Here is a 15970-nt window from a genome sequence, read left to right on the forward strand (position 1 = left end):
TTCAAGGTAATACTTGTTCTCCTTGGGACAGGCCCTTTTGGGAAACGTTGGTATTGAGATGATCAGTCAACTTCAATGCATGAGTTTTAAACAAATATGTGCAGCATGCTAATGATGCTAAGCGGATTTAATAGTAATTTAGCTAGTCGTCTGATCCTTGCTTTCACGATTGTGAATGTTTTATTTAAGTTGCGCGTGTTCATTGAGCAGGAGAGGGAGGGAGAGTGAGAGGGAGGGAGCGCAAGAGAGAGCGGGGAAGGAGAGGGGGTTTACTTCTATACTGTTTGGTAAAGTTGCACACATAGTCTACAATGAAAGCAAGGAGAGGTATGAAATTATTATTTATTTATTTGTTTGTTTTTGGACAACGTAGGCTACCGATAAGTAAAGCGGGAGTTGTGGGTTGCTTTTGCGGCCGCATAAGCTGCAAAGCACTGCGTGAAACACTAGAAAGGGTGTGTCGCGATTCTGCCTTTTCACACCGCGACACAGTATCGTGGATATGAATGTCGCGATTTCGGTTTCGAATCGTAAATCGTTACAGCCCTACTCCGATGTGGATTTTCATGTGTCTATTTAGTGTAAATTTGTGTAAAAAGCCTTTTCCACACTGGGTACATTTGTGAGATTTCTCTCCAGTGTGTATTGCCATGTGGGTTTTAAGATCTGAGAGATGTTTGAAAGCTTTTCCACACAAGGCACATTCATGAGGTTTCTCTCCAGTGTGCATTAGTAAATGACTTTTAAGAGTTGAACATTGCGAAAAAGCTTTTCCACATCGGACACATATATGAGGCTTCTCTCCAGTATGTATGAGAATGTGTTTTTTAAGAGATGAGAGGTGTTTAAAAGCTTTTCCACACCGGGCACATTCATGAGTCTTCTCTCCTGTGTGTATTAGTAAATGGCTTTTAAGAGCTGAAATTTGCGAAAAAGCTTTTCCACATTGGACACATGTATGAGGCTGCTCTCCAGTATGTATGAGAATGTGATTTTTAAGAGATGAGAGGTATGCAAAAGCTTTTCCACACTGGGTACATTTGTGAGGCTTCTCTCCAGTGTGTATTAACATGTGGGTTTTAAGATTTGAGAGATAATTAAAAGCTTTTCCACACTGGACACATTTATGAGGCATCTCTCCAGTGTGTATTAGTAAATGGCTTTTAAGAGCTGAACTTGTTGAAAAAGCTTTTCCACACTGGACACATTTATGAGGCTTCCCTCCAGTGTGTATTACCATGTGGGTTTTAAGATTTGAGAGATGTTTAAAAGTTTTTCCACACCGGGCACATTCATGAGGCCTCTCTCCAGTATGTATGAACATGTGGCGTTTAAGAGTTGAGAGCTTTGTAAAAGCTTTTCCACACTGGGAACATTTGTGAGGCTTCTCTCCAGTGTGTATTACCATGTGGGTTTTAAGATTTGAGAGATGTTTAAAAGTTTTTCCACACAGGGCACATTCATGAGGCCTCTCTCCAGTGTGTATTAGTAAATGACTTTTAAGAGATGAAATTTGCGAAAAAGCTTTTCCACATTGGACACATATATGAGGCTTCTCTCCAGTATGTATGCGAGTGTGAATTTTAAGAGATGTTCGGTATGCAAAAGCTTTTCCACACTGGGTACATTTGTGAGGCTTCTCTCCAGTGTGTATTACCATGTGGGTTTTAAGATATGAACTTTGTGAAAAAGCTTTTCCACACTGGGTACATTTGTGAGACTTCTCTCCAGTGTGTATTAGTAAATGGCTTTTAAGAACTGAACATGTTGGAAAAGCTTTTCCACACTGGACACATTTATGAGGCTTCCCTCCAGTGTGAATTAGCATGTGGATTTTAAGATATGAACTTCGTGAAAAAGCTTTTCCACACTGGGTACATTTGTGAGGCTTCTCTCCAGTATGTATGAACATGTGGCGTTTAAGAGTTGAGAGCTTTGTAAAAGCTCTTTCGCACTTGACACATTTATGAGGTCTCCCTCTAGTGTGTATTAACAAAGGGGCTTTAAGATGTGACATTTTTGAAAAGGCTTGTCCACAATTGGCATTTTTATGTTGCCTTTTGCCAGTACTCTGCCTTTGATTAACACCATGAGAGTGTGTTTGCTGCCGTTTCTGGAGTTCAGTAAGGGCTGTTAAACTCTTCCTGTAGACTGAGCGGTGGTAAAGCCTTCCTTTGAGTTCATCATTCGGTCCATGGATCTTCTGTTGCCTTATGTGCGGGTGTTCTGATACACCTGGAAAAGTTACCATAACGATTTAGAATGACAGACCTTCTATAATTCAATATTGGCTGATGACATTTTCTTTTGTCAAATTCTGTCCAAAGCTAATCCTGATGTGTCTATGTATAAAACAATTTACAGTCACAAGAAATTATTCATGCATGACGAGACTGAGAGCTTGTTCCACGCTACAGATACATTTTCGACTATTTACAGTTATTGTAATCTACGTCATAGCACAGCCTACACCCGAACCTCACCAGAAATGTTCATTTTCGCTTTTGAAAAACACTTTTGTGGTTCGATTTGGGATCTATAATCTCTGCTGATTCTTTAAAAAGCACACCGATTTATCAGTCAGGCTTTAACCTGTTGAGGAGTGAATTATTTTCCTGGTTCCTTCTAGAATTCTACACAAACGATCTATAGTTTCAGTGTTCTTTATGGGGAAAATCTCTGAGGATAATTGTCGCATCATAATGCGGAACTCTCGGTTTGCAAAACATTCTAATCACATATTTGTGACCGTACTCCTCAACTGAATGTAATGAAAGGGGGAAATAACTGGAGCATACAGATGTTTCTGTTCGGTGCATCAAAAAAGATGCAACATTTCAGAGTCCCCAATTCCCAGTGTGTCCTAGAGATCTAGTGTCTCCATGGTCTAAAACTGATTATTATTATTATTATTAGGGCCCGAGCACCGAAAGGCGCAAGGCCCTATTGTTTTTGTAAGGATTATTATTATTATTATTAGGGCCCGAGCACCGAAGGGCGCAAGGCCCTATTGTTTTTGTAAGGATTATTATTATTAGGGCCCAAGCACCGAAGGGCGCAAGGCCCTATTGTTTTTGTAAGGATTATTATTATTATTATTATTTTTCACTATTATTATTGTTATTCCACTTTTTTGCTTTCCTGTTTTTGAGGTGGTTAACTTAATCGAAAAGTCTTGAAATTTGGCACTCACATCAGGTGTCACACAAAGCAGCTAGGTAAAAAAGCTTGGCCCCAAGCATGGCCCAGGGACTCGCTAGCGCCCCCTTACGCCCCCTTAGATGACTGATCCTGTGGTGGGCATATACTTTCAGCTACACACACCAAATTTGGTAGGTGTCTGTATCTCCAAGATGAACGACTTTCGTATGTACAATGCATTAGCCACGCCCAACAGGAAGTGAGGTATTTGGGATTTTGTGCAGACTAATATGTGATTAAATATGTACTGAATTGTGATCCCAAAAGAGGTGCTTCCAATGAGTGAAAACGCATGAAATTTGGCACACACATCAAGTGGTACAGTGAATAGACAGGGATAAAAGCTTGGCACCGGGCGTTGCCCAGGAACTCCATAGCGCCCCCTTACATCACAGTGACTTGTGGTTGGCATATAGTTTTAGATACACACACCAAATTTGGGGGGTGTATGTAACTCCCAAAAACAAACAACTTTTGTATTAACATGCCATTAGCCACGCCCACATGAAGTGAGGTAATTGAGATTTTGTGCGTTGTGGACATGATCAATTTTAACGTACTCCTCCTAGACAGTTGATCCGATTCATGTCAAAGTTGGTATAGATGACGCCGAGATGTTCCTGATTATAAATTGTGAAGCTTTTTTTTGATATGTTGTAATTTGACGAAATGGCGAAATTATTAATTTTAATACCCTTCCACATAAACAATAAATGTGTCATAATTCACCATGCATGGCTTGAAATGTTTTACATTTCACAGGTCATTGAAGACCACCCAATGGGCCTGCCTGACATAGCGCCACCACCTGGAAAAGCAGGAAATGTGCCAGAAATGGACAATGCCTATTGTGATTGATCTGAAACTTTATAAAATATCAGATATCATTATTGTGATGATATTCACATCAGAGTCCTGCACGGGTTCGGGTACCCGGGGGTGACCCGCACATTTTGATGAAACGGGTGAAAAATATTCTACTGTGTCGGATGCGGGTCGGGTCGGACACGGGGGTGACACGGGTCGGAATTGGCCTTTCATAAACATCACGTGCATATGTAACAATATTTTCTACAGTAACACATCCTAAATAATATGCCTGCAATTCAAGTTGATAAAAGCATTTGAAATGCGCGTTTCGTACGTGCCTTCCCAAAACAGGCGCCTATAGGATATTTCACTTTTAAAAATCACATGCGCGGGATCTGCCTGCAGTCTTTCAGAACAAAAGTGGCTGCACATTGATAAAAAAACGCCTAAAGATGACTCTTTTGACATGTTGTCATGGTGGAGAGAGCATGCTCGTTTAATTCCCAATATTGCCTAGATTGTGAGATCTATTGACATCCCTGCAAGCGAGCGAGATTTCTCCTATGCGTGGGAAAAGTTATAGGCACATTTTCCCCATTCAATCTTGCACTCAAATAAACGGGATAGTGTCACACGTCTTATGCCTATTTCCATAAAGTTTCACAGGCTAATGCATAATCCGGTGTAGGTTATGACCGAATCATTCCTTCATTTAATGTAGGCTAGCCTACTACTGCTGTTAATAAGTTGTGTGTGCAAGGCCGTGTTTGAATTCTAAATTAGGCATTTGCGTGGCGATAGCCTTGTAGACGCATCTGCTTGAAAAGTGGTAAAATGTGATCACTTGGGTGTTGAAAAGTAGCCAGGCTACCACAATACATCATGTAGGATATGCCTGTCAACTTCAGCTGAAGTTGGATCTGCAATGTTAATGGTTGTGTAATTAGTTCCTTAAACGTGTCTGTTTAACTCGGGTACGGGTCGGGTGTCAGTTTTATTTAATGCGGGTCGGGTCGGGTACGGATTTGAACTAGCTCTGGTGTCGGAAAACGGGTCGGATGCGGTTTTAAACATGACGGGTAAAAATTGGACCCGTGCAGGACTCTGATTCACATTCGTATTTCACATGCCTAGCATAGCGCCACCATCTGGCCAAGCAGGAAATGTGCCAGAAATGCTCTATGCTTTGAATAATTGGTCTGAAACTTCTCATGTTAATAGATATTATAATTATGATGATATCCAGACACCCAATGGGCCTGCCTGGCATAGCGCCACCACCTGGTCAAGCAGGAAATATGCCAGAAAATGGACAATGCCTTAAGTGATTGATCTGAAAGTTTACAAAAAATTTGGATATCATTATTGTGATGATATTCACATGTGTAATTTCCATGCCTAACATAGCGCCACCATCTGGCCAACCAAAAAGTGTATCAGAAATGTTCTTTGCTTAAAATGAATGGTCCGAAATTTCTCAGGTTAATATATATTATGATTATGATGACACCCAATGGGCCTGCCTTGCATTGCGCCCCCACCTGGCCAAGCAAGTACATGTGGCAGAAAATAAAATACCAAAACAAATAGCACACGCATCAATGCACCACGTCGGTGCTTTGTTGAATTCCGACATGTCACGGGTTGCGGCCCGCAGGTGCTCGGGCCCGCCATTGCCGCTTGCGGCTATATTTATTCTTTCTGTTCAGTGCAGGAAAAAAACTGTATATGGGTAAGTGCTATATATAGGTCCTGTATAGGGCTGGGACTATTATTACTATTATTACTATTGAAGATTATTCTGACTGGACGGAAAGGAGGGGCAGGTCTGTTGTGCCACCTGTGGTTGTGTTGAGTAACCTGTGGTAACTCTATACAAAACATATTGATCTCAATGGTGCATTTCATGTTCAGGGTGGAAAATAAAAAAGAAAGATTTGTAAAAGACTAGTCAAATTGGTGTCAAATTGGCAACCTACAACTATCCTCTGTCAAATATAGGCAATACATAAAACTTTCAAGTTCTTTCTGTGTGGTAAACTATTTGTTTTCTCAGCTGTGTAGCTGAGTAATAAGGTAATAAGTCCGCTTTCGCATCAGGGTCATATTCGGCCTGTCGGGACTTATGAGTACATTACATTACATTAGGCCAGTGGTCCCCAAACTTTTTCTTCCGAGGGCCAGCTCACTATGCCTGGCTCTAAGAGAGGGCCAGAGACTCGGAGTATATTAGTAACCATAAATAGCTTAGCGCTGTGAACAAAGGCAGTCTACCTTAGTTGAATAATCCATTACATTTAATCTATAGGCTATTGCAATTTAATACCATTGTTATCTGTGTTTATATTGCCATCTTGCCATATCAGTGTAAAATGTAGCTCAAATGAAATAATACTAATAATAGCATTCTCAAAACTATAAGCAGGGAGTCCCAAAAGTATATTTTGAACTCTGAACTTTGCATACACAGCTCAAGTTGTGAACAAGCAATATCCTACAAATTTAAAGTTCTCAAACTATGAGTTTTATGAAGTGGTGGCAGAAACATCTGAAATGACCACCATTCTAACTTTCACTCACCTGATGAGAACTTTGTGAACTCTGTATGAATATTTGAACGAGAAACCAGACTAGACTACCAGAAAGTTCCAGAATTATGACTTGAATAGAAGTTAGTTAGTTATTAACAATTAATTGATCAACTTTTAGAATACTTTGAGCACTGATGCAGTCAGCAGAGGCCTCTTACATTGTTTGCAGGTACAGTAGGTCTACTATACATTTCATTCCGTTTTCGATGGCAAACGCGAAACAGCGCCAAAACAACCACCAGTGGACAACAAGAGTATTACATGTGTACTGTTAAGACCCGCCATAAAGAATGAATGGGCAAATTACGGAGGTTATAGTTTGACGATGTCGTACTCCCGTGCGGGCCGGATCCTATATACCACGGACATGTTTTGGGGGGCCACCTAAAATGAGGTGGCGGGCCGTATCTGGCCCGCGGGCCGTAGTTTGGGGACCACTGCATTAGGCTGACGCATTTTTAGCCAAAGCGACTAACAACATGGTAAACAGTTTAAGTTTTAAAGCAATTCTCAACAATGATGTAATGAGTAATGATGCACGTTACTTTTACCCCTTATCGCGAGGAACCAATCACATCGGTGTATCTGATATAGGCGGGCCATGAGGTGAGCTAAACAGAGAACGACAGCGCTGCAATGAATCAGTCAGTAAACATTGGTCGTAGTTAGAGATGTCCGATAATATCGGCCAACCGATATTATCGGCCCGATATTAGCATAAAAATGTAATATCTGTTAATATCGTTATCGGATTTTTTTTGCCTTAAAACCGATAAAATAATGCTTGCGTTACACCCAAATAGTGCCTATGCGCTCCTGAAGCGTTTACCGCCAGCGCACAGATGATGACCTCATCAATCTGCGTCTTGAAGCATACATACAAGCGTGGATGGCTGCAGTAACAAACTTGCTCGTGGCCGTAGTAGCTAGCCCCTTGCGTTGCCCGTGACGCCCCTTTGAAAATCAGAGGTTTACAGGCCACGGTGGCCTTGGTGCCCCCTTCTCTAAATATTCTGCTTTGCGTCCTACTAATAGCGATATATATTTAGCCTATGGCCAAATTACGCAGTGGAGAAAGTGACAGCGCAAGAAAGAAAGTGCGTCCAAATTAACCCATCCTACTCATCACACAGACATCACAAGTATCACATGAAAGAGCTTTTTCTCAGCTTTTAAACAATGTTAGCCGCTAATTGCTGTGGTGAACGGTTCGCGAGAAAAGTAAATAATATCATTCAATTTAATCATAAAGCTTTTGCGTCCATCTCCCTACCCATTCATCTCGGTGGAATACTTCCGAACCCTTCGTTTAACATATGACAAACCATATATCAGAATAAACAGCAGACCTTACCGAACAGAAAGGTGTAAAGCAGTCCCCTGTACAGTTAGCCGTTCCAGACTAATCTCGTTTTGAATTTGCAGTAAATTTCAACATACATGGATGTCTCCAAATTTGGGATTTAAGTTTTACACTGTGTTTAAATTGTTCCACATTATTTCATAACGGGCCAAATACAAAACAAATATTACAAATGTCGCCTAGATATCGGTAAATCAGAGGACAGCTGACTGTAAGAGTTTGTGAAAGTAGCCTTCATGATCACAAAATGCTAAGCATGCATCTAGGCTATTTGAGTTTCTTAAAGCTGAGCTGTGCTTAAATTGTTCAATACATGATTTCATAACAGGCCAAATATAAAATAAATGTTAAATATAGCCTAGATATCTGAAAATATTAGATGATCAGATGATTTACAGTTATATGTAATATGTCATGTTTTATGTTTTTGTAATGTTTCATACAGTGATGCAGGTCTACTGCAGTGAATACAACTTTGATCATGTTTATAGCCTACTACTGTATAGTTAACTTTGGCCTTGGTGCCCTGACATGTGGCCTTTGTGCCCCCCACCAAATATGCCCAACTGAAGGCCAAGTGGCCTTGCCCCTAAAATGGTGAAATTCTAAGCCTGATTGTGGGTATGGCCCGTTATGAAGGCCAGTCAGTCTTTTAGCCCCGTTCATTGGACTAATACTAAAGGAGGACTTTGTTTACTACTCTGGAAGGTCTGGATTGAAACTTTGTGCCTTCCTTGTTCTTATCACACACTACCTTAATGTTGCATCTCTTTGTTGTTGCTCATGTAGAGCAGTGCTGATTGAGCCCAGTTTATAATTTAAATGATTGCATTAGCCCAAGTAATGGGCTAGGGACACAGGCTGCTTAGATTTGTACACCTTAAATGTTTCATTTTTTGTACTTCACCTCAAGCCTGAAGCATTTTCTGTAGCTCAAACAAATGTTTTCAAAATTGTGCAGTATAGTTGCCACATTGTAATTGACTCATATTTGTGCATTCATTCAATTAAGGTGATTGAGTTTTAGTTAAAGAAACAGTTCATGAAGCATCCTACAAATGCAGGCTCATTTAACACAGAAAAAGGGTAGCCTGTCATACACTATGCCTGTTATTTTAGTTGGCTTTACATTCTGCTATGTTGCACATAGTTGTTCAGGTACAATGTTTTATCATTTGTGAAGAAGTCAAATTTGCCCTATTTGTTGTGGGCATTGTCAAGATTATCTCAGGGAGAGTGTAATCCAAACTGTTGTTTGAGACAATTTAAAAAAAATAAATAAACATGGCACTTTTTCCCTAAATTAAGTTGAAGTATTTTTCTTATTTTGCACTGACAATGTTAACATTTGGAAAGCCTTGTTGCATTCAAGAATGCATCCAGTGGGGCATCACAATAACATTAAGCATGTTGTGTTAATTCCATAACAGGAGATATGTGATGTTACCTAAATTAGTTTTGAGGAAAAATAACCCACATATCGACATCGGTATCGGCTGATATCGGAATCGAAATTTGAGAGTTGGACAATATCGGCATATCGGATATCGGCAAAAAAGCCAATATCGGACATCCCTAGTCGTAGTGTTATCCAATTGCGTCGAAGTCCGGAATCAGTCAGTAAACATTGGTCGTAGGGTTATCCAATTGCGTGCAGTGAGATTTTCAAATGCATGCTTGGTGGCGCCCCTTGAGTTGGGCCATTTACATTATTCGTGGCCAGACCCTTAATCTTTCTAGATGACAACCCAAACTGCTTGTGTGGCCCGTGTAGAGGGGAGTCTGTTGTCATTTGAGAGAGACTGCGGGGCTAAAAGGGGCAGCGTGAATCAGTGCGCTGTGAATTGAAATTGTAGCTGTTTCCGAAATGCTATTTCTAAATGGAATGTGACAAAATAATTGTTTTTGCTCGATAACATTGTTTTTTGTGATCGTTTAGAACCAAAATCGATATGCCTCTTGTGAGTGTTTGCTAATGATTCAGTGCAGCACAGAGCTGCCCCAGGCTACAGTGCAACAGCTCCCTCTAGAGTCACAAAATTCAGTGAAACACATATGGACTGTTCAGTTCTATATGAGAGGACTTACTTTCCAGCTGGTCATGCTCCTCTTCCTCCATCTCCTCTTCTTCTTTCTTCACTTCAATCGTCACTGTTGTCATTTCATTGTAAGTAGACCTTGGTGACTCTGTGACGTCTGTTTCAGTTTTACAGTCTGTTTGAGATTCACAGTGAAGCTCTGCAAAGGGCTTTTCTTCTTCATCTGGACATGCAATCATATGACCATATTCCTCCTCTTTTATATCTTCTTCTTTCACCATCACGCTCAGCGGGCCAAGCTGTCGCACTTCCTCCTCTTTCTTCACCGTTGTCTGTAGTGTTGCACTGTAAGTAGACTTTTCTTCTGCATCTGGACATGCAATCAGATGATCAGATTCCTCCTGTTTTACATCATCTTTTATATCTTCTTCTTTCACGATCACTCTCAGGTCAACCTGGTGTGTTTCAGCACAGCTAGAACGAAATGGAAGTCCAACATCCATGTTGCTAGCAGAAGAAAGATGATCCCATCCAAATATTTCAATTGCCTGAAATCAGAGAAATTAATAAAAAAAAATATATATTATTATTATTATTATTATTATTAAGCTTATTACTGCAGCTCAAAGTGCTTTACATTTAGAGCATTTAACACAGTAATAAAGAATTGAATAGTAATATAAACAAACAAACAGACAAATCAAACAATAGATAAAACATAAAAAATGTACAATTAAGTAAAAATGAGAATTCACAAGATGGTAAGGAGATAGATAAAAGTATTACACTGTTGCGTTGGAGGAATTATTTGCGTACTTATGCAGGACATGCAATATTTTGGATATTAAAAAATGCATTGTACTTCATAGTACTGCACTTTACTGCAGAGATTATATATTTTTGAGATGAAAACATTGTGTATAACTGCAGTCGTTTTTGTAAGATATAGCGGAACGCCAGATGTGCTCCCATTCCGGTGGATCGACCGTGGTCGACACGAGGGGTATGCTACGAAGCATATTGTTATTGGATTTGAGCCAGAGTCTAAACCTCAATCAGTCAAAAAAGTGATGGCAAATAATCGTTCCTGCCTCAAAACCCAGATTGCTGCTAAAAAGGTGCGATCTTCAATCATTGTGGAGACATGGAGAGGCTTGGTAAGTATTGTAAGAACAATTTTGAGTTTTGATGGCAAATAAAGATGTTTCCATTGATTATTTAAAAAGGGTATGAATAATTTTGGACACGGCCATCTTATAAAAATGTTAAAAAAATATATAAATGATTATTGTTTTCATTCCATCATTCTACTACCCTGGAAATCCAGAACGATTTCTAGATTACCAGGGTCTGGATTTTCCAGGCTATGATTCTACCACATTGTCTTACAACCTTTTGGCATGTGGCAGTGTAATTTTCAGTTAGAACAAACATATTGGTCAAGAGAAAATCAACATTAGATCAATATTTGCCAGGGGTATGAATAATTTTGTTCTTAAGTACTTGCTCCACCACTTATCTTTGCCTCTTGCACTGTGGGATCGTGCCCACGTAGCAAGAGAATTTCCAGATTTCCAGATTAACGGAGCACTGTTGGACCACACTTTTCCTACTTACTCAACACATAGATGGATTAATAATTATAATTGAACTGAATAGCAAGTGTTTGAACCCACAAGGTGAGGCGTTTGTCAGCAATACACCAAAGGACCGAAGAGCAAAGACGTCTCTTGCTATCTGAGGGGTAGGCCTATGCTACAAAGCGAGGTAAATGGCTCACCCGACTTTAGGGAGAAAGTGCTGACCTATAAAGAAAGTTGATATGCATATATTGCTCCTTAAGATAAGTTGTGTTGAGGAGTTAGCCTACTGTTTGTGACAAAACACAAAACTACCCAAAGAAACCGTTTGATCTCTCGAACATGTCTCAAAGTAGGCTATGTAACCTATTGCTTCTTTTTGTTCAGTGGCGTTGAGATAAGCGATACGAAGTTACTTTGGCTAACTAGCTACATACTATGTGAACGCACAAAACCTTCCTCCCGCAAGTTCTCTGCTTTGACAACTTACTTCTGTTGATTGGTGTTTGTGTCTGATTAGACCGACGCGGAATCTTGTTTATTTCCGCAAAATGTCTTGAACCATTCTCCCGTTTTGGACTGCATGCAATTTCCCCTGCTCGCGACTCTAACTTCATGGAGCCAACAAGCGAGGTATGTAAACACTCGAAAAACGCAGAAGAGGCCCGTATAAGAGCCCCGGTGTGATAGGCTGGTTGCGGTCATGTGACACACGCAACCAATCACGTCAGCAACGCCAGTAACGTCAACGCTGGTGTCTGGAGCATGTGTACGTAGAGAGACGAAGTGACATGAACGAACGCCGAAGCGCTCAACTCGGAGAGGTTTTGTAATTATAAAAGTAGTATAAAAGTATAATTTTACGCAGGAAAACGGCTGGAAGTAAGTTGATACGTTTTTTTTCCATTTGGTTGCATTTATGTTTTTTGTTTTGGGTGTTTTTTTTATAGCTCCATTAGCCAGGGCTCTTATAATATAGGCCAGGGCTCTTACTTTGGGGGACTTTTGCCAGTGACTGCATACACATCTTTGCAATTGCAAAATCCATTCACCTAATATATTAATGTTTTTGTGTTTTTGTTGTTCTTGTTCTTTTGTTGTTTTATAGCTCCATCAGCCAGGGCTCTTATAATATAGGTTAGGGCTGTTATTGCACTTGGGGCTGTTATTCTGTAAATTTAAGTGATTGCATATGTATTTTTGTTTTTATAGATTCATCAGCCAGTGCTCTTATAATATAGGTTAGGGCTGTTATTAGTTAACACTCTTTTGTAGGTTATGAAGACCTTTTTAATCACACTTGCAGTGTAGCCTAAGTTATTAATGAGATAGATTTTATTTGTGCATATTATTACATTTCTAAGGGCTCTTATTCTGGGAATTTAGCCAGTGACTGTAGGCTATACAAATCTTTACAATTGCAATTTTATATATATAAAATGGTCAGACCTTATATGACACAGGATTCCACACAACTTATTGTACTGGTGTAATTCACTGTTAATTGACCTATTGTGCCAATCAGGTGTTGTGATCTTGCAGCTGGAGCGAGGTTGGTGTGTCGTGATTCATGAAGCATTGTGCATGCGCAGTTAAGCGAATAAGTGTCATCCCACACCTGCTGGGGGTTTACTAAAAATGGGCTTCAATGTAATTTTTGTATGTCGGTTTGACATATCTAATGCCCTTTCTCAGAGCTGTCCTGGCTGCACTGTATGCCTCGATATCCCCAGATCTATATGCTGCATGCGTTAATTAATGATTGTGCCTTTTGAAGTCATCCAAGGTTTTTCTGAGTAGTTTTTGGAGATCAGGGGACAATGGCCTCAGTGAGGTGTCTAAAAGGAGTCTCTTGTCACCACGGTGACCAAGACAAGCTCTAAAATAACATTAGGACAGTCTCACTGTGCTTCTGTCTTTACAGAGTCACTCACTCCAAAGAGTTAGTAAAAGCTGTGAGGTGTCTAAGAGGACATCCTTGAACTTTCAGCACAGTCCTTCAGCACCAATCCAGGAATGTTGTCTGGTGGTTTGTAGCAAAAGGTAATTTTCCCTGAATTTCCCTAATGTTTGATTGCTTTGTTTTGTATGGTACAGGATGCTGCGGCGTGAAGTTATTTGGGGTGATGGGCCTCTTTACGACTTCAGCAAAGTCCCGAAAGAGGAAGAAGAGGCGACGTGCCCAAGAGGCGGGAGAAACCAGTAGAGACAACAGGATGGCAACAGGGCCATGCATTGCAGAAAGCATATTTTCCTCTTTCAGGACAGCAAATATGTTATTGTCCAAAGAAGTGGCAAAATGTTGACTGACAGAGCTGTATGGCTATTTAGCTGCTCCTGCTCTGACAGAGCACAGGAGTTAATTGCTTCTTTAGCAATGAATATTTGTTCTAGATAGATAGATAGATACTTTATTGATCCCTAGGGGAAATTCAAGAAAGAAGAAGAAGCACGTAAGATCAAAGTAAGATCACGTAAGATCAATTAGATGTTAAATATAATAAAGAATAAAATACAGTCATTTCTTTAACTATAGTATTTATTTTACATTTTTATGATCAGCTATATTATTAAGACCTAAACTATCTGTATCTTCCTAAACAGTGATAAGGCAAAACTATTGTAGCCACATCAAAGCTGTCGAGCAGATTGTGGAAGGGTTCGACAGTGGATGTGGAATTCATCCAGTGATCTTTTCAGATCACAATTACAACGCTGCTGACAGCAGTTGTGGAGGACTTGAGGTGTTTCATCTTGACATGTAATTATTATAAATATAAATTATTTTAAAAAAAAAACTGTAATGGTATTAAAATAGTTTAATATCTTTTCTAGGATATTTTCATGATCTGTGATAAGACAATATGTCTTAAGTCTTCGGACACCTATGGAGTTGTGAGGTGTGGCAAGAAGATCTGCTGCCTCACCTGCTGCAACTCCAAATGCTGTCATGCATCCGAAGTTAAAGGAGAATTCCGGTGTGATTTTGACCTAAAGTGTTTTGAAACATGATACCAAGTGTGAACGTATGTCTCATAGCCCATCTCGGCTTGTCCCCTGCACTCCGAAATCTGGTGCTAGTTAGCCGATATTACCAACAAGGCGGTCAATGGTGGTGCCTCGGCATCGGCATAGCCATGCAAATAAATCACTGTTTTACACCATTTACGAGGCTCAATGTATCTCCACACTTCATCGGTAGACTTCCAAGGGCCCTGACATTTAAAACGAGACATTGAGAACTTCGAAAAAGCACTGGTAGTTTACTTACAAGACGATTTATACAGACAGTATCTTCTCGAAGTTTAGCGTTTGCAGCCATCTTGAATTTAGTCACGATAAGTCGAGCGACGAGTAAGAATGAACAGGTATGATAAGGGATCAGATTCCAAAAATAATTCCGTGGAAATGCATGGATTCCAGTTGCTGCTACTGGAAGAAACTGTAATCTATGCATTTCCACAGAATTATTTTTGGAATCTGATCCCTTATCATACCTGTTCATTCTTACTCATAGCTTGACTTATCGTGACTAAATTCAAGATGGCTGCAAACGCTAAACTTCGTGAAGGTACTGTCTGTATAAATCGTCTTGTAAGTAAACTACCAGTGCTTTTTCAAAGTTCTCAATGTCTCGTTTTAAATGTCAGGGCCCTCAGAAGTCTACCAATGAAGTGTGGAGATACATTGAGCCTCGTAAATGGTGTAAAACAGTGATTTATTTGCATGGCTATGCCGATGCCGAGGCACCACCATTGACCGCCTTGTTGGTAGCATCGGCTAACTAGCGCCAGATTTCGGAGTGCAGGGGACAAGCCGAGATGGGCTATGAGACATACGTTCACACTCGGTATCATGTTTCAAAACACTTTAGGTCAAAATCACACCGGAATTCTCCTTTAAACGCTTTTTGGCTGAAGATATCAACAATGCCGAAAGTGATGTTGCCATTGAGATTAGAAGCCTGATAACTGAGGAAGAGGCCCCCTCAGGCCCAACTCAGGCCAAAATGCCTAAATGCCACTCTACTGAGCGCATCCCATTTCGGGTGGAACCAGGCTCAGTCCGAAATTCCCCAGGCTATAATCCACAAGCCCATGTGCAGGGGGACAAGATACATCTTTATAAGATGTCCTGCATGGCCCTGGTGAGGGAAAGGAGGTTCCTCTCATTGCTAGGAACTTTTTGTATGAATGCAAAGGTTGGTATACTAACAGTGGATGCACCATAAGTCATATTTCTGCAGAATGTCTTAGCTCTTTCATTTGGTCTTGTATTTATATAAGAAATTGCCTGAAATTTGTGTTCATGTGTCTTGTTACAGTGTCTTCCTATGTATGTGTCGAGTGTGGCACCACTTCATGCAGACTGGGGGAGCGTTTTAAC

General features: G+C 40.3%; 2 protein-coding genes across 6 annotated transcripts in view; both read right to left on the reverse strand.

The window, feature by feature from the left end:
* LOC143120980 (uncharacterized) overlaps positions 1–10077 on the reverse strand; it is a 59107-nt gene extending 49030 nt beyond the window's left edge. The window contains exon 1 of the mRNA XM_076281410.1: positions 10054–10077. Coding sequence (XP_076137525.1) covers positions 10054–10068 — 15 coding nt within the window. The 5' untranslated portion in view covers positions 10069–10077. The remainder of the gene's footprint in view (positions 1–10053) is intronic.
* LOC143121017 (uncharacterized) overlaps positions 1–15970 on the reverse strand; it is a 90176-nt gene that overhangs the window by 13512 nt on the left and 60694 nt on the right. The window contains exons 1-3 of one of the 5 annotated variants that reach the window (XM_076281429.1): positions 12075–12209; positions 10054–10552; positions 53–2235 (exon numbers count right to left, since the gene is read on the reverse strand). The exons of 2 other annotated variants lie outside the window; for them this stretch is intronic. In XM_076281429.1, coding sequence (XP_076137544.1) covers positions 539–2235; positions 10054–10507 — 2151 coding nt within the window. In that variant the 5' untranslated portion in view covers positions 10508–10552; positions 12075–12209 and the 3' untranslated portion in view covers positions 53–538. Of the gene's footprint in view, positions 1–52; positions 2236–10053; positions 10553–12074; positions 12210–15970 lie in introns of those variants that run through there. 2 more of the 5 variants (XM_076281428.1, XM_076281439.1) reach the window with 2 other exon arrangements.

Source organism: Alosa pseudoharengus, unplaced genomic scaffold (genome assembly GCF_046254945.1).
Source record: "Alosa pseudoharengus isolate Yale_2024_CS ecotype anadromous, Long Island Sound unplaced genomic scaffold, YU_APseudo_1.1 YU_APseudo_1.1_scf_1, whole genome shotgun sequence".
Taxonomy (NCBI): Eukaryota; Metazoa; Chordata; class Actinopteri; order Clupeiformes; family Clupeidae; genus Alosa; species Alosa pseudoharengus.